Here is a 20029-nt window from a genome sequence, read left to right as displayed (position 1 = left end):
GTTTGTTTGGTTCTTTTTCTTATTTGTTTTGGGGCTTTTTATTGGGGGGGGGGGGGTCAAGAGCACACGTTACGCGTTACATGCAAGACAATTCGCTTGAATCATGATCAACAATATACCAATTCGTTTGGGATGAAAAGATCAAGATTATACTTCAGTTGAAAATCTGTACGTAATTATCTAGATCTAAGTTTTTTTTTATTATTTTTTTTTTCTATTTGAAAATATTTTATTATGTAGATATACATAAATGAATTAGTCAACAGGCAATGTCTATGTAAGCCTCCTCCATAAGGAATAAGGTACCCATATTCATTACACATAATCTAATTCAATGCACTTTTAATTTACCTAATGAATCATGATGGATGGAAGATGGCATAATACTGCTTATTTTGATTGTACAGTAGATGAACAATGTGAATAATTGGTAATGAAGATGTATAAGGGAAAAAAACCCCAAAAACTAAACAATAGACGTTATAGTAAATAGATAAGTAAAAAAATAATAAACAAGCAAAACCCATACACAATACACGTGTACAGCATTTGGTTTACATAATTGATTATTTTTTAATCTTTAAGTATTTGCTATATATTCAAGCACAAAAGTAAAAAAGGCAGTGTTTCGACATAAGATATCATTGTTTCCAGACAGTAATAAAAGACAAGAGTTATAGGTTTTTGTATGCAATGAAATAGAGTTTTTTTTTCCCTAACAAATTTAGGACATTGAAAGAAAAAATTAAATGCATTTTATTTCATGAAACCCAAAATTATTGCAAATAGAACTATCCAGTAAGAAACCTTTATGAAGGTCTGCATTTAGATTACTATCACTATTCCTTAAAAAAATTAATTTACAATAGATGTAATATTTTCCATGCGATTTCCATGATTAAAAACTTTTCCACAATTTTTATACTAAAGTTCTAAGACCTAAGGATAAAAATAACAAACTGCTATGCATAGTTTTGAAAGGCATAAAGTGCAAAGATCCCAGCGAATGGAGAATGAAAATAACCCGGAAAATGTACCGGTAGATCGATCCGATTTCGTTTTAACATTTATACACACCCTAGCAATTTACTGCGGAGCTGCATTGTTGACACAATGGCGAGCGCTGAGGAGAAAAACGCAGGCCTCGACTCGTCAGACTTGAGTTTAATTAAAAGCATCATGACAGATTCAAATTCTGCACATGAAAGTGTAGAAAAGAGTTGCTCAATGCCGGGTGCACAGCTGTCAGACAAACAGACATTCAAGAACAGGGAAGGACATGTCGTTCACGGGTTCCCGGTGCTGGTAGATTTTAGGAGACTAATGCAGCTTGCACCCAGCCTCGCAGCTCTTGCATGCGATGGAACCAATGCCATGATACCAGGAGTAAGTTACTATTATCTTGCATTGTTATTCTGATTTGTCATTAGCGCACGGGGACACTTCAGGTCTTAATTCTCTCCTGTCGTCTTGTCAATGTCAACAATTTGTTTATTTTGGCACATTGATTTTGAGTAAATATTGTGGCACGCGTTTCTTTAACCTCTTGTGAGACCACTTATGGTCATTTAAAGTGTATGGTTATCCGAATAGAGGGTTTACATATTTTTGTAGATAAAGGCACCTTCTGTCATGTAGCAGTCTTTTTTCTCCCTTAATTGTAATCTATAAAGACTTGCATACATGAAATGTTTATACATCACATTTTGTTCATTTTTTTTGCTCCCCCCCCTCTAACTTGTCTAACTTGTTAAGTTTAAGAATGCATGCAGTTCAAAATGAAAAGGTATCCTGATGAATTGCAGTGCGAATGCTGAATGGCTCAGATATAAAAAGTGCCTGGTTAATAGTGTTGAAAAATTGTGCGAGATGCACTAAGAACATCTAAAATATTAAAGATGTAAATTTTCCCATTCATTGAAAATAAAACTTGCTTTATTTGTTCTTGTCACCTGGTAAAAAGAGATAATTAATGTATATTGGCAAAATATAAAGAATTCTCCTATTTTTTCCATTACATGTTTAGTGATTCTAATCATAATGGTAAATCAGTGACAGGCATGTATATTTATTTTAGATTCTAAAGACTGACAGTAAAGAGGACCTGAGACAGCATGTAGTATGATTAACATATTGTACCTGTAGTAAATAATTCGTCTTTTCTTCTGTTTGATAGATTAGTAACAGAGACCTGCTGCATGCTGTGGTTGGACTATATGATGTATCTCTATCAGACATGACTCCAGATGTTCTCTACTCCTCAGTCTGTGATAAATGGGCAAGGACCATTGTACTGGTCAGAGATGTTCAAGGTGGGGCTTTTACACATGTTTTCTCTAATACTAATACAGTGAAGAAATAAAGATACAAAATACTATTTGAATACATAATAAAGGTATTTACATTATTTACAACACTTTCTTTGTAATTGTCCTGCATGGATTTTTAAAATTTTCTTTTTTCAAATAATTTAAAACAGTAAAAGATGATATTCGTTAAAAATTGAAATACTTTTAATTCCCCAAAAAAGAAATGTTATGGTCAAGCAAGACTTTAAGTGATGAATATCTGATCACAAATAATTGATTTATGTCACCATGATAAAATTAACTCACATTCAAAAATCTGTTTTATGCTGTCAATGAGTTGTGAACTTTTTTTTACATTTGAAGTTTACGTTATTTTGTCATTTTTGGTCTTCACATAATAGTTTTTGTACCAGATGCACGTGAAAGGTCCGAGATATGTGTATTTACAATTACTTCTAAATAAATATAAATCTTGTGTCAGACACTAAAATGAGAACAAATGAAATTTCAAATACTCTAGAAACTGTGGAAGATTTAACTAAAAGAAAGGCAACAAGGAGAAACTTAGCCAAAAAGGTCGATGATGAAGATCAAGCAAAAGAAGAGGGTGAAGAAGACAAGTATGAGGAGGAGGAAGCTAGTCCCAGCAAGTTTGCTACAGTGTACAGTGATACAGAGTCGGAGGAGGAGGAGGAAGAAGAGTGAGTTTTATTGTATGGATGTATGGGACATAAATCTTGTCTTTTATGAAACCCCAACAGTCCATTTCATAATAATTATGTAGATTAAACAAAAAATTCTCTTTATATTGATAACCTTTTATTGTATGGATCGATGTAGGGGACTATGGATTTTTGGTAGGAAAAGAATTCCTTTTATTGATATAGGGTATACATAAACCTTTAATGTACAACAACCCAGCTGTCCGATTCATAATTAATAAATTAGATGAAGAAGAAAAAGAATTCTTTTTATACCTGTAAGATATGTAACTTCTGTCTTATATGTAATGCAATGAGTGTATGACAAAGAAGAAGAGTAAGTTATAATCTAATGAAGCGCAGTAAATATAGATCTGTCTAATGTGACATTATACCAGCAATCCAAGAAGGTTTATGTAATTTTATTATTTTGCCTAATTTGATGAATGGCTAGTCTGTCCTTATTTTACTGTGCATAAGAGGAAATCAAATTACCGGTAGTTTTCGAATTCTCTATTAGCATAATACAGGGGGTAAACCCATTTTATATGGCTCTGTTCTACTGCGTAGAACAGGAGGATTTGTTCTTGTATATACAGACAGTGGCAAAAGTTTACCTTTATTACCAATGAAATAATATTGCTCTTTGCGATCCAATTTATGTGTCTGTACTCTGATTCTTTATTGATCCCTCTGTCCCAACTCAATCATTTTGCTAGACTATCAATTAATGCTGGTATAGATGCAAATGATAATGTTAATTATAATGAAAAAATAAAATGAATATTCAGCTTGGGAAAACTCATTGAACACCTAGATCTGAGATGTACCTGGGTAGTCAAATAGGTTATTATTATGTAATGTATATTTTATCTGTTTTCATTTGATAAACAGTGTTTTTTATGAATTTTTCTTTTAATGTAAAGCGATGAAGAAGATTTCTCTAAAGGAATCAACAGCTTTATAAAGAAGGCAGCCGAGCGACGCACACAACAGAAAGTGACGGAAACGGTATCTCAGGACATGGTGGGAATTGAGAATAGAATCATTGGTGCAATCACTTTTGAGAAGAAATACATGTAGGTGTCGGAATATACAGTAAAACACGCTTATAGCGAATACACTTATGATGAATTGACACTTTTAGTGAAGTGATTTTCATTCCTCATGGGTTTCAAACTTATTGTGAAGCTAATGGTTGTACGAATTACGTTTATATAGCGAAGCAAAATTCCCCGTCCCTGTCACTTCATTATAAACATGTTTATAAAAGTCTCCTTACTTGATTTATTATGTTAAAGTTAAGTGAAATTTATTGAAAAATTACAACCATTAACGTTAATATTGCAACATTTGTGTTTTATTTCACCAGGGTAGGAGAATTTCTGATAATTTACCCAGGTTTGAAAAATATATGCTCTTCAGAACCTAGTCCAGAGGCGAGTTCAACAGAGCAAGCGCTCGCGAGCGCTCGCCAAAATTCCCTATACCCGCAACACAAATTTTGGCGAGCGATCGCGAGCGCTCGCTCTGTTGAACACGCCTCTGTTTTCACTTTCAGACAAAAGGACAGAGTGATACATCTTACTTTGCTCTCTGTGAGGAAAAGGTACAGGAAGTTTGGAATTGGAAAATACTTGTTGCAGGTGTGTATCATTATCAAAATAAGATCATTCAGTACCTCCACATATTAAGAGGAAAATGCCTTACATGGCAGGAGAGAGAGAGAGAGAGAGAGAGAGAGAGAGAGAGAGAGAGAGAGAGAGAGATATTGTTTTATAATTGGCTGACAGAAGGCCAGTTGGTTTTATGATGTGAAAGCTTCAAGTGGCTGTTCGTTTCTGCAAAGCTATTATGAACAAGTTTTGTTCAATCTGACACTTTGCCTATGAAACACTTCAAAGCTTTGCACATTTGCTGTACCGAAAGAGAGAGACAGAGAGACAGACAGAGGGAGAGGGAGAAAGAGAGTCTGGTTGAATAATACATGTACCTGTCACAAATGTTTTATAAAAAAAAAAAAATTATTGATCAATCTTATATCTTGATTATTTTAAGTCCATTTTCTTTTATTTAAAACAATTTTCTGTTCTGAAAATCGAATGGCCTGCAACTGTATTTTTATTCAATGCGTCAATTTTTTTCTTGTTGTCATAATGATCAAGTTGTGATAAAATTGAAGAAATGGGAAATGCTATTTCAGCAAATTTTGGAACCCGAGGTGGTGGGACATTATGATGCAATAGTTGTTCATGCAGACAATGGTGCTGTCGACTTTTTCCAGAAGTTTGGTTTCTCTGATGACATTGTTCTCAACAGCCGGTGGAGGTAAATAGATTAAAATATTGTGACTATACCAACAGGAAAATCTATTTGCTCTTCTCAGTTCTAGGTGTCGACAACTGTTTTTTAAAGAGAGAAACTTTTTCCTATCATTTCAGTGAACTAGCAGAACAGTTCACAAACTGTACATTGATGGCATACCTTCCAGCATTTTCTGGTGAGTGTATGAACACACTTTTAGAATAATGAAATAACATACTATTACTTCTGTCAATGTTTTACAAATTATCTCTAACAAAGGAACAATATAATTTATTATACTTTCATGTTAAATACTGAAATCTGATTGGTTTAGATGCAATTGATAATCCGTTCTATTACCCTCAGCGTAAGCAACCCACTTAGCAATCGGTAACACAACGAATTGTTACATGCGCGTAAATTATGCGCGTACGGTTCGCCGTAGAATTCACGTCATTTCTATATAAAAGCAATATAAAAAATTCTCTAAAATTAAGACATTCAGTATGATAAAATAGATTGTGCCTGTTTGGGACCCCCTCAAAAACCATTGTCAACCTCCGCTTCGCGTCGGTTGACAATGGTTTCCTTGGGGTGTCAATTTCAACTGTTTCCCTCCCAAACGGGCACTATTTTATATTGTTATACTTTCATGTTAAATACTGAAATCTGATTGGTTTAGACGCAGTTCATAATCCGTTCTATTACCCTCAGCATTAGCAACGCACTTAGCAACGGGTAACATTAAAAATTGTTACATGCCCGAAAATTATGCGCATACGGTTTGCCGTAGAATTCACGTTATTCCTATGTAAAAGCAGGTAAATTTTCTTTAAGATTAAGACATTCAGTATAACAAAATAAATAGTGCCTGTTTGGGAGGATAACAGTTGAAATTGACACCCCTCAAAAACCATTGTCAACCTCCGCTTCGCGTCGGTTGACAATGGTTTTCTCGGGGTGTCAATTTCAACTGTTACCCTCCCAAACAGGCACTATTTATATAATGATACTATATACCATTAATGTACTACACATTGGTTATAAACATGTAATTATCCTTAAAGATATTAATCACACTAACTAAGACTGTTTACAAGAAACGTTTGATTATCAGGAGTAACTTCCAAGTATTTTTGATTTTTTTGTTTTTGATTTTAGGTCACACATTACTGTCTACCTTAAAAATCCCAGGTTTAGAAGTGTTTGAGTTAGAACAACAGTTCAATAAGTGGTGAGTATGGTGTATGTAAGGAACATCTCTGTCACAGGTCCGAATGATTCTACCACATCATCTATCCTATATGCATCTTTCTTGCCAAATTATAGAACACACAGGATAAAGTTTTAATAGAGTAGTATGTTTTTCCTCCGTGGTAATAATTATGATCACTTTCTGTGGAAACAAAGTGTGGAGTTAGTTACCTCCATTACCTCAGCTGTCACCCACGTAATGGCACATGTATATAATATTACCTGTGAATTTTAAGAATAAATGTATAAAGAAAATTAACCTTTGAGTCTTAATTCTTTCCTTTTTAAGTTTGTTTGAGTCTATAAGTAACCATAATAAGTACTGTATACAAATAATTCAACAATTAAATATGTTTTTCTCTTATACCTCAGGAAAGAGAAGACCACAGAGGTTTACCAGCAGCAGGTGTCCATAGTGATGAGAATGAAGCATGAAATCATTGAGCTCAAAAGCATGGTCAGTTATTCATCTTTTCACTGTAATATTCAATTTCTGACAATTTGTAAGAGGCATGAACATATAAATATAACAAATATTGCACAAAAGTAATTACTATATGGTTATCTAAGTTTCATTTGATAATTCAACTTTACCTGTACAGGTATGAATAGCTTTTTCAAAATTTAATTTTAAGAATGAGAAACAGAACGAGTTGATAGATACATTGATTTTGGAAAATGAGAGACTGAAAAAAGAAAAGCTGATGATTGGTAAGTACTTGGTGCAGATGAAATCTTGATATGGTTGTGTGACCCATCTCCCTCATATAACATCTTATGTAAGCATCATAAACAAGTCTGCTTAATATATAGGTAAACTTTAACTGAACTTATAACATTAGGGCCCAAAAATGCTTTGATTTGAACTAGATGAAGATTGCACTACATCTTAGTGTGCATTTTTTTGCGTACTTGAAGTATTCTGTTCAGTTGTTGTTTCTTTTGATATATATATGAAAAAACGAATTCAAATATTTTACAGAGAAAGAATACCTGGACCATCGTTTGACAACAGCCAGAACTGTGGCCTATGGAAGTGATAAAGTCAATGATAGTAAGTTGATATCTTATGCATTAATATTTATTATGGTCCAGTGAAACTGAGTAGAGTTATAGGTGCGTATATAAAACTTGATTATTAAGGTAGATTTCAAGAGATGTTTGAGGTGAGTGGGTGTTAACAGAAGTTGGTGTGGAATAAGTGATAAAGTTATAGATATCAACATTAATTTGCATATATATTGACATATCATGTCAGGTTTTATTGTTGAAAAGATGTCTCAACAGGATTCATGCATGAAGATAAATATCAAGATCACTCTGATCAGTCGTTCTTGTGTTTTGATCTGATTTTTTTTTTAGAAAAATTCAAACTCGGACCATAGCATATTGAAAAGTTCAAACTTTATTACAAAGGTCATTTATTTGCTGTCGGGGTTACAAGACGGGGTGAATATGTTAGACTTTCTTTATTTTTAAAGATGGGGAAAGATATACATACAGTGTAAAATGATTCAGGTTCATTGTCAATATATATGGCCTTGAGAAATGTCATGATCTTGAACATTGCTTTTTATTGTTGTACACTACCAGTTTATGAAATCATTATAAAAGTTCAGTGCTCCAGGTTTTATGTTCTTTTCAATTACCGGTAATACAAAACGGCTGGATTGCAAAATAAAGTACTTGCATGGGTAAAGAAGACCTTGTTATATTTTAGTTTTACTTGAATTTATCAATTATTTTATTGATCACCTGGTCTTTAGTGCATACCTGAAGTAAATCAATCTAATTAGGATTTCTACAGGGACTAGATGATCAAGATAGTTCTTGTCCTTGTATGTTTTGGTCTGATGTTATCAATAATTTACAATTCAGTTTTAATTTTGTTTTTGAGGCTGTAAGACATTGCATTTTACATAATGTATCTTCGAAATGTCATCTTTAAAATAATGCATTGATGAACTTTTCCTGTTTATGTTGTAGTTCATAAAAATATTAAAAACTTTGTTAAATATAACAAACAATTTGACATTGATGGTATATACAGCATCTTTAAGTCCCACAAGCTATATCCCTGTTCCAAATGTCACTCTGTTAAGACAATATTTAACACTTCTTGCATTTGACCGTTTTCATTTATTAGATATTCAACTGAGTATTTCTGGAGCAATATTGACAGAATATAGGTAGAACTTTCTGTAGAGACATCTAATCAAGGTATTAATGACGTAGAATGTATTTTGAGCACTCGCAAATTGAATTTATACTCGGAAGTGTAATTCTATGATCTTGGAGTGACACAGAGAAAGAAATCTGCTTGAGCCTTGGAGTGTCAATTACAGCAGTTGTGCCATCTACTGTATTGATCAGGTCACCCAATAATTTTTTTCCTACATAATTAAACTACGTACATGACACAGCATACATTTTATTGATCTGTAGAGTTTATAATATATAAATACTGGTACTTTCAGCCAGTAACCTAATTATGTGATCTATAGCCCAGCTGTTAGGTACACATCAGTCATACCAGGGAAGTGTATGTTGATTTATTCTTAGAAACATTATTTTTGCAAAAATATCGTTGATGAACAAAAGGTAAGTTTATGAGTTATCAAATTTTTAGGCAATCCATGGCATATTGTATTATGTCAGTGAATTAGCTACTCTAGTAATTGCATGTAAGTAAATATTTTATTATTACTTTCTTTTTTCCAAACTTTGTTTCTTCAATTAAGAGTTTAGTTGCTTTGATTGCTATTTTTAAAAGCTGTATAAGTATATAAGTAAGACCCATCACGCTTTGACTTCTGTAGTAATTCCCCGCGGATTTTTGCCGACAGGTAAGTCTTGTCAATGGAGATGAGCTTACTAATTAAAGCATGACTTTTTTGATAAATTCTTTGTTCATTAGGCGCTTTACTACTTTAATAACAAATTTGTACAAGCTTTTTTTGCCATGATGTATTGGTCTTTTGTATACAAATTTGAGTTTCATGTATAAATGCATTTACTGGTACATGTATATATACAAATTTATTGGTATGAAATCTTGCTTGTTTCAGCTATATGATTTGGCACTTTATTTAGTACATGTATTATCAAGCTCAAGCATGCGAGAGATACTGATCGAGGTTTAATACAGCGATAGTGTGATGCCTAACAAATTTAGTGTGATTAATATCTTTAAGGATAATTACATGTTTATAATCAACGAAAAGACATTTGCTGATTCTATGCATGCTTTTTGCTAAAAACTAATTTGTTTTTAATTAAGTTATTTAACATTTTGTAGTTGAACTTTGTGTGACATATACTATAAATGTGAAATTATTCTTTGGGAAAACTTGTGATGGCTGCGTGGTTCCTTTGTAAACCTTGTATTGTTTGTCTTTACAGATGATGAAGATGACATTGATACCAGTGATCTAATATCCGGCCTACAACGGGAGGTGGATCTAATGGATCTAGCAATCAAACGAGAGCGTCTCCAGTCACTGGTTGATTCAGACCCCATCACCAAGAGCAAATTCACAACAGTCGGTAAGGCCCATCACTAATCAAGTCAATTCATTATATACACGGTCTCCAATATTGACTTTACTTTCAGGATTTAATGCAAGGAAGACCGATTACTAATTACGGGGTATTCATGTCATAATCCCGCTGATCTTTTTGGCTGATTAGTTACGCTACCTTATATAATATTGATCTCACTTCACAAATATGATAAATTTTAGAGGTATTTTTTAAAAATGATGCTGTTTTGCTCTATTTGTTCAAGAGCTCTAGAGAAAAAAGTTTATCACAAGATTTGTTAAATTAATGTTATGTTTATACAGTTCTAGGTGTGGGTAGAGCCATTTTAACAAAACTATGTGGACTTTTGGTAAGCTGTAACTATCTGCCTCTTGCATCAAAACAAGTTGAAGATGTTGCTGCATAGTCTCAAAAAATGCATAGATTGTTAAGTGAGACAAATCTTGTTGATTTCAAAGAGCCAATACTGAATAGCTGACAATGAAATAGACAGGCCTACATGTTAATTGCTGTTTGACACAACTACTGTAAATTCCTAATTAAACGCGAGGAATTTATATCCGCGTAAAATCGCGAAAAGCATCCCTCGCGGATTTTAAAACCTCGCAATTATTTTCTGAGAGTTTATAACTATAAGAAATATGGATAAATGTTCCGCGTTCGCGATTTTATATTCTCGCCATTTGATACAAAACAGCGGGATCGCAGAATTAAGTACTCGCGTAATATAAGGAATTTACAGTATATAGATGCCAAGTCCATGGTTTTGTTAATATTGCTCTCGCTAAAATGAAAAAATTTTAAAGATGTAGAGGAGCATCAAATGTGGTTTTGAATATGTGCTGTGTGTCTGATTACATCAATTTATAGCACATACCGGTATATATATTTTTATTTGCAATGCTTTTGTTTTACGATTTACCAGAGATAATCTGCGGTTTGCCATAACTAACTTTTGTGATCAAATTATAGTTTAAAATCTTGAAAATAAAATTTCATATACTTTTGAGGATTGGTTCATGGCAGAAAATATTAATTATAATTGTGATGACGATCGAGGCAGCTTTCACAAACCATTGAAAACATTTCTTGCGCTATAAAATAAAAATTGGTTTACAGTATGTCTGTAGAGTTTATGGTACATTTTAAGAATAGGGACATGAATTCATTATATGCATGTTTGCTAAATCTATGTTAAATTACTATATTCATGTAGTACAAAATTGAAATGTAATTGAATTTGACTGTTCCTATAAGATGAGAGCCAATACATGTCATTCCCAACAACAAGAAATAAGAAGCAGGGAGAACCATACGACCACATGAAGGACGCCGCATTCTTCTACGATGTTACTGAACAATTCAAGAAAGGAATGAAATTAGACCCACAAATCAAGGGAAGTTATGAAGTCACAACTATTTCTAAGGTTCGTGTGTCTGATTATCTGTTTGTAAGTATCTTAGTCTGTGATATCTGAGAGAAAAAAACTTTTAATATAACTTTTGAGAAAATAAATATATCAAGTTTTGTTAAGTTACTTGCTGTGTGTAATACTTTAACAGGTTTTTCCTGTAAAAGAATACATTATATATATCACTGTCAATTACTCAGATTTCTTAAGATTTTCATAGCATACCTTTTATCAGTTTATTCCATGTGTATATCCAATTGCTGCTTTGTTTATGACAATTTCTGAATCACTGAAAATAAATTAGCATAAACTGCATTGAAGCTAATTGAAGTGGTTACGTTTCCAGTGTAAACCAATGTCTAATTATACCTGTCAGACCTAATTAGCCTATTGGTATATTTAACGATTCATGATCTATTGATCTATAATTTTTGGCATCTCAGAAAAAAATTATCGGTAATTATTTCACATTGTGGAAATCGTGTTCAAGTTCAAGTTCTTTATTAACTTTAAGCTATACAGCTCATCAGTACAATAAATATAAACAATATACACGTACAGGTAGGTTAACAGGAGAATGTGGCAGAAGTGTACATACTATGATATCAACATCTAATTTGCATTAAGTAAATCTTTTCTTAATTTCAAACCAAAGTGAATAAATTTACCCAGATTACATAGTTCCTTTACATTTTCAACATTAAAAAGTTGCAGAAGTTTACACATTGAAGGTTTTTTCCAGTAATAAGGCTTAATGTATTTTTTGCGATAGCCTTCGTGTATGGGACATATTAAAATAAAATGAAATTCATCTTCAATAGAATTTGAACATAAAAAACAATTTCTATTGTGTCTTACAATATTATAAAATCGACCTGTTTCTATCGACAATTGATGTGAAGACAACCTGAATCTGGAAATACACTTTTGATATTTGTTTGGAAGAGGTTTCCTTAAATAAAATTGTAAATTATGGGTTGCAATTAGGTATTTGAAAAAAGAGCATTTACTAGAAATATCTAGTTGAGAAAAAATATACTGTGTAGCTTGGTCAAAAATACGTTGCTTAACAACAATGAGATCTGCAGCTGTTATTTTTTGTTTTTCCCACAATTCAAACATACCCAGATTGCATAAAAAATCTTTAACATGATACAACCAGTTTTTTGCATTATGTTTTTCGACACAGTCACATAGTGTATAATAGCAATGTTGAATAATACAATTATTATGGTACAGTATTTTTTTCCAGAACTTAACTATGTTGAACATTCTTTGGTACATCAGAGGACAGCGTCCTAATTCAGAATAAACTGCTACATTACAAGTTGACCTTTTAACTCCCAAGATATGTTTACAAAAATCAAGATGAAGTTTCTCAATATTAGGTGCTTTGAGTGAACCCCATACCTCAGAAGCATAGTTAATGACACTGCCAACAAAGCAATCAAACAATGATAGCAAAGTATTATGGTTAAAAAACATGTTTCTAATATTTTTTTTCAATACAAATAATGCCTTCCTGCCTTGCTCAGCAAGTTGTTTCTCAGCTTTAGAAAATTTATTATTGTAGTAAAAAATAATGCCAAGATAAGCAAACTGATCTACAATGTCAAGTGGTTTACCATAAATATACCATTTTTCGTTTTCTTTTACCCTTCCACCTTTTCTAAAAACAACAATCTTTGACTTATCAACATTAATGTGTAATTTCCATGTGCTACAATAATATGTTAATTCATCCAAAAGTGATTGAAGACCAGCAATTGTTTCTGAAAAAATCACCATGTCATCAGCATACATAAGAAGGAAAAGATTCAGTGATGAAATTTCAAATGGTACACATTCAGAATTTAAAAAATTGATTTCAAAATCATTTACATACAGATTAAATAAAATGGGTGAAAGTACTTCACCTTGCATTAAACCAAGATTGCTGTTAAAGAAATCACTCAAGTGTCCATCAGAAGTCACACATGCTTTAACATTTTTATACAACCCTTTTATAACACGTAGAAGTTTTCCTTGGATACCAATTTTTGACAATTTCATCCAAAGTTTAGACCTATCAACAGAGTCAAATGCTTTTTTGAAATCAATAAAGGCACAGTAAAGTTTTTTATTATTACTAGCCAACAATGAAGTAATTAAAGTATGTAGAGCAAAGATTGCATCACTTGTACCACATTTAGATTTAAAACCAAATTGTGCATCAGTAATGACATCATTTTCATCTTACCATGTTATAAGTCTGTTGTTCAATACGGAAGTAAAAAGTTTACACATGTTGCTAACAAGGCTGATTCCTCTATAATTATTAGGATCAGATTTATCTCCCTTTTTAAAAATAGGCACAATAATAGAAGAAGACCATGATTCAGGAAAGAAACCTGTTTGAAGTATACAATTAAAAAGTCTATGTAGGATAGGCAACAAATATTCTTCAAATTCAATGAAATATTCATTAAGTAAACAGTCGTCACCATGTGATTTACCTTTTTTTAATTTCTTAATAACTACTTTAATTTCTTCAACATCAATATCCTTATCTAGTTCTTCAAAAATACAATCTTCAGCATCATTGGAGATATCATTATCAATAGTAACATTGCTTTGTGAAGTTAATTTAAAATGGTCAAAAAACTCACTTAGTTGCACAATAGATTTAAAATTAGATTTTCGTTTAAATTTTGCAAAAAATTGCTTAGGATTATTTTTCTTAAGAATTTTTAGTCTTTGACCTTCATGCAATAAATACTGTCTTTTGCATTTAGCTTCACAAAGCTTAATATATGTGCGCTTTTTGCATATCAATACTTGATGATTAACAATACTTTTACAAGAATTGAATTTACGTAATGCAACAATATACTCTTTATACAGTGATTTTAATTTACAATCGAACCATGGTTTATCACTTGTAGATAAATATAATTCATGTACATTATCTTGCTTTGTTTGATTTCTTCTAGTGCTACAATCACTGGTGTCAAATTTCTTGATTTCAAAAAATGGATCTACAATTTCATGAAAAACTTGATTAAATTTGTTAATACAAGAATCCATGTCAGTTTGAGATGAGATATCTTCAATATTAATACAATGATTCAATCTGTGTTGATTTTGGATAATAGATTCTGTGCACGGTCCGAGGTGTTCCACTTTCCATGAGGAACGTTTACGTTGACAGTATTCATGCGAGTCAGCCAGCTTTTGGCATGGGTTGTTGTTCATACTAATGTGCAGTTCTATGTGTAGTGGTGCATGGTCAGAAAAAGCATTGAAATTACAGACAATAAACTTATGAAAACAATCAAACATATGAACAGGTGATAGTAAATAATCAATTGTACTGAGTCCACGTGACCCATTGAAAGAAAAATCATTTGCGTGACCGCCTTTACGTGTAAATGGTCTCATTGTCCAAATTTTTCATTATTAAGAATGGAAAAATATGAATACAGGTATTTTTTTCCCTCTTACTTCACAGGTTTAAACAACCATGAATTATATTTTCACTATGACTTCAATAGTGAAAACTGATTTGAGGAAGAAAACATAACATGGAAAAAAAACTGATATATGGTATATCAATAATGTCAAGGCATTTTTTTAAAACTTTTATGTTGATGATTAAGGGATTAGTAGACAACCAGAAAGCTATTGGACTTTGATTTTGTTCAAATGACTTCTTAATGGATGCAGTTTGTTTTGATCATGTCTCATTATAACTTTGTTTCTCAAACAGTGAATAGTGTTGTTTTTTAAAATAAGTTTCATTTATTTGTGAGGGTTTCAGGCATTCGAGCTACCTTGATTTTGTGATTAATCAAAGTTGACCCTTAATTGACGAAAAATGATCTTGCTTTGTTTTCTCTTAAATTGATAGATTTTTACATTCTTCAAAGTTCTAGTTATTTTTTAGGAAAAAATCCACAATTTTTTTTTTTACTGTATTTTATATAATGTAAGTTAATTGTTTTAAATTTTCTAGTATCAATTAACTTATTTGTGTGTCTTTTGACAGGCGACATTGACCGATTCCTATGTGGAGAAATATAGGGAGCAGATCAAGAGAATGAAGGAACCAACCTTGATTGCCGACCTCTATTTCTGTGGGGGTCTAGAGCACCCCGAGAGACTGAACGACATCATCAAACATGGCTTCAAAGAGCAAGGTCAGATAATGATTTGATCGTTGTGATAGCTTAGACATAGTCGAAAAACGACATCGAAGAGCAAGGTCAGAAATTTTAATGATGCATCATAAGATTGAGGCAGTGATTATGTCACATGATTACATTATGATTCAGACTGTAAATTAGGCGTGTACCTGGGTATTGATTGTTGGTTTCAAGGAAAATATAGTCAAGATTTAAATTGACAATTGAATACACAAGTGTCTTGTTATAATGCATCGATGCTTGCAAGAATTGGAAGTAAAAACCCATCAACTATGAATAAGTGTCTCAGCTAGAGGACAGTTCCTAGAATTTTCAATGTCTGGAGTTGAGGTCTTTGAAGTACTTTACCTGCTGTTTTGATTCAAATTGATTGCATTTTATTTTATTTTTTGATTTAAGGTGGTATGGACACCGATCATTATTAATGTGGATAAAAGTACATTATACTCAAAATACTTTCACCATTTTATGATTTTCAAATGTTTACAATATTTGACCAGAATATGTTTTTTTAAAATTTTTTGGAAAGGTAAAATTGATAAAACTCAACACGGGATCGAACTCATGACTCACAGCTGCATAGCTAATACTCTAACCCACTGCGCTACGCTGTTGGATTACAAGTTTTGGAAAGAAAAAGAATTATGAAATTACACATGATTTTTAACCGGGTTTTCCAACGGAAAAATCGGGCGGGTGGCTGCCAAAAGGGTACCCTCATTGTATGGATAATTCCTCCTACAGTTTTCAAGATAGGAATTAGTTCTTTTGCAGATCAATTGTACTTATATTAGAGGTGTGCATATTGCTAGGATTTTGATTTCTGATAATTTATGAAAAAAACCCAGCTTTTGAACTTAAACATTTTTTGGCAAAATATTGCATATAGGGTACTTCATTTCACTGGATACGAGTTGACATGGATTATGGATACAGTTCACATAAATGAAAACCCGGTTTGCTGTCACATTGACAGCTTTTCACTTGTATTGTATAATTAAATGGAAAGTGCATCTTAATATGGAGGTGTCCCATTCCACCTTAAGCAGTTATAACATTCATTTTCTTTGGATGGACTGGGGTACAATAGTATAGATGTTACACAATGGGATGTATAAAATAAAGCAAAGTAAAGCTACATGTGTTTGTAATGTTTCTTTTATTTTGTAAATGCTTTAGGAATCTTACAAAAACTATTTCATTGTAAAGTAACACATAAAACTTTGAATAGAAAGAATACAACTTTCCTCAGAAATGGGTTCGGCGGGAATGTGTATGCTAATTTAGGGAGTTGTAAGTCTATTGTGTTGAAAGATAAGATTTTCATTGTTAAAATTCAACACTTGCTGAAAGATGAGAAGTGTATTGAAACATTTGTCACTTTGAACAATGCATGTAATCCAAAATGGTGTCTTTGAATGTTTAGAATTACGTGTATATGCATTGTATTTAACAAGCAGTTAAGCTTTGTGACTATTGTCATCAAGTTAAGGGCGGCAATAAAACTGGTATTAAAAACACCAGACATGTATTTAGCACTGCATCCCCCCAGACATTCTTATGTACGTAACACTGACAATCAAGAAGTGGAACTTAAACTATTATTTTTCTCTTTACAGATTTTGTGTTTGGGGAATTTGGACGAGGGTTATATTTTTCCAAGTATCCTTCTAAAGCTGCGCAGTTTTCTGCAGTGAGTGTTGTCTATTGCCCATGTACTTAATGTCATTTACCTGCAAGTGAATACAAGTACATTGCACATATGAATTGGTGACCAGACAATGTTTCTTTCTTAATTATAATAACTTTTCTATGATAATAATTGAAAAAAATTTACATTGAATGATGAGCATTGTTGATGTAACCTTGAGAACTCTTTTATTCTTTTGAATGAATTAAAATATTGAAACCTTGAAAATGTACAGCTTTTTTTAAAGTTTAAAACAAGAAAATTAGGGTTAATTTGTAGGGTATTGCTACTTTAAGGGTTTATTATTCATTCGTAATACATTCTTAAAATACCTTAAATGTGACCACACCACTTAAGGGATTCTACAATTTTGGAGGGCTTTGTGCACTAGAAATTTGAAATTCACAATGTAATATATGATTTAATTAAGGAAGAAATAGCTCACAATTCTTTAAACAAGACAAATTTTTGCATTCAGTCTTTTTCTCAGATATCACAAAAATATTTTTATGCATGAAATAGATGTATTTGTTAAATGAATTTTTCAGCATGAGAAAATTCTCCTTGTGGAGGTTGGCCTAGGTAACATTGAGACAGTCAGCAAACAGGATAAAACCCGGAAATCCCCCAGTAGTCCGGAGTTTGATTCAATCATTGTAAGTCAGAACCCATTTTGTGGAAAAATTTATTGCTTTCTTTGATTCTTTTGTCAGGCAAAAAGAACTCATAATAAAGTTTTATCATCCTAATAAATAAAGTACACAAATATTGGCAACCCTTTCAAATGTGTAAACAACTCATTTTCGCTAAATTTTTTTGCTCACATTTCTGACTCCCCTTTGGTTTCTTTCATGTACCAGTATTTCTGACTTTTCCCATTCATTTCTTTCAGACACCCGGTCGTCTTCATACTTCACAGGGAGTGGGTGATATGGTCTACAATGAGGAATATATCGTTTATAACATCTCACAGGTCATGCCTCTGTGTCTGATCAGCTATGCCGGAACCTGAGGCCGTCCAAATAACCCCCGCCCCCTCCATCCATATCAGTCAACACCCCGGCCCCCTCTCCCTCCCTCAGAATCATCCAGTAGAGACCAGTTCTTGTGTGTCAATCTGTCCGTGGTCCAGAATATAGATTTCATTCTAGACATTTTATTACAAGTCATTGCATTGTTCTGTGTGATGTCACATATTTATATATAGTTTATACCTGGTACATTTATATATAATTATTTATTTTTGAAAGAGATAAAAAAAAGTGTACCTTGTTATGATTTTGACATGTTTTTATTTTGGTACCCAGAGAACAATTAATTGGAATTTACAGTAACTGTTGTTCAGTTCCTTGCCAAAGGTTTTACTGTGGGAGCTGGACTTGCCATAGGTTAAATTGTACTGTGGATTGTCAGGATTAACAGTTTAATAACCTTATGGCACTTGCATGTATCTAAGTATAGATTGATAAACACAAATATGAGAGAGAGAGAGAGAGAGAGAGAGAATGAATATCAATGATATAAAGAGCAAGGTTTTTTCTGTGTTTGAAAATATTGGTTTTAGTTTGTGGAGCAATAATTTTCTATACCAATAATGTAATTAATAATTTCAAAGCCTGGTGTTAAGATTGTTACTGTAAGCGTGTTATACTCAGCGTGTGCAATATGTGGCGGAAAAATGATTTTTCAGTTCTAGTGGATTTGAATTCAGGTATTTCTAAATGTCTCCATTCTTATTTATATACAAATAATACGTAGCAGTGTACTCAATAGCAGAAGTGGGTTTTCCACCAAAAATGCTTAAAGAAAAACATGGCCAAATATATTACTTATATATTTACCAAATGCGTTTTATCTGTACGCCCTTATGTTTTAAAAAAAGAAATTCTACATTTGAATATGAAATATTTTAATGTCAAGTGCTAATGATTTATTTATCCCTGCTAGATAGAGTGGTTCTTTACTTCTTGTAGTGGTGTTTCATTGTTAAAAGCCATTGAAGATAGTTGAACAGACTATAACCTTGGGTTTCCTATAAGGTTATAATTATGCAACTTTTATGTTTCTGATGAAGGCATTGTATTAAGTTACATAATTCTTACTTGGTTTTTAAGAATACAATATTCTTAGGTATAATCATAAAAACTCAAGAATTGCTACTTCAGTGCATTAACTCAATATGAATTACATGCCATGTAATGTAATGTAATGACACATGCATGTATTATGTAAAGCAAAAATTCTACTCTGTTCTGCTTCCTGTGAGCTTGTTCTGTGTATATTCAATACCCAGCTATTTTTTTCCAAAATTGTCTATTGATTTATATAGCATAAGCTACCATGCAGGTAAAGTAAACATCAGATATAAAAAAAATTGGAGAGGGCTACATTATTGCAGCGAATATCTACATATATCTACAATGTAGATCATGAAGTCAGGAAATAAAAAAATGTCAACTTATTGTTGGCTCTAGTTTGATGTGTCAAACCTGACATATTTCAGAACACTGATATCACGATGATGAATTTAATACAATAGTATAACACTGATATCACTGTGATGGATTCAAGGATATGACACTGATATCACAAATAACACTGATATCACAAGTAACACTGATATCACAAGTAA

The 20029-nt window shown here is 32.4% G+C and overlaps 1 protein-coding gene across 2 annotated transcripts; it reads left to right on the top strand.

Moving 5' to 3' along the window:
- The first annotated feature begins 1076 nt into the window (after positions 1–1076).
- LOC128166670 (uncharacterized) lies at positions 1077–19771 on the top strand. Of its 2 annotated transcripts, XM_052831972.1 has the most exons (18): positions 1077–1386; positions 2177–2312; positions 2830–3010; positions 3937–4089; positions 4572–4656; positions 5214–5338; positions 5452–5510; positions 6476–6548; positions 6941–7025; positions 7204–7279; positions 7551–7622; positions 9388–9414; positions 9971–10114; positions 11369–11538; positions 15551–15701; positions 17327–17400; positions 17946–18053; positions 18290–19771. In XM_052831972.1, exons 1-18 carry the CDS (start codon positions 1114–1116, stop codon positions 18407–18409), a joined length of 2112 nt encoding a protein of 703 aa, XP_052687932.1. In that variant the 5' UTR covers positions 1077–1113; the 3' UTR covers positions 18410–19771. The 2 variants fall into 2 exon arrangements, with proteins under 2 accessions (XP_052687932.1, XP_052687933.1); XM_052831973.1 differs by lacking the exon at positions 9388–9414 and having other exon boundaries at positions 1078–1386.
- The last annotated feature ends 258 nt before the right edge of the window (positions 19772–20029 follow it).

This window comes from Crassostrea angulata, chromosome 10, assembly GCF_025612915.1.
Source record: "Crassostrea angulata isolate pt1a10 chromosome 10, ASM2561291v2, whole genome shotgun sequence".
Taxonomy (NCBI): Eukaryota; Metazoa; Mollusca; class Bivalvia; order Ostreida; family Ostreidae; genus Magallana; species Magallana angulata.
Note: the sequence above shows the minus strand (reverse complement) of the source record. Positions and strands in the feature narration are given on the sequence as shown.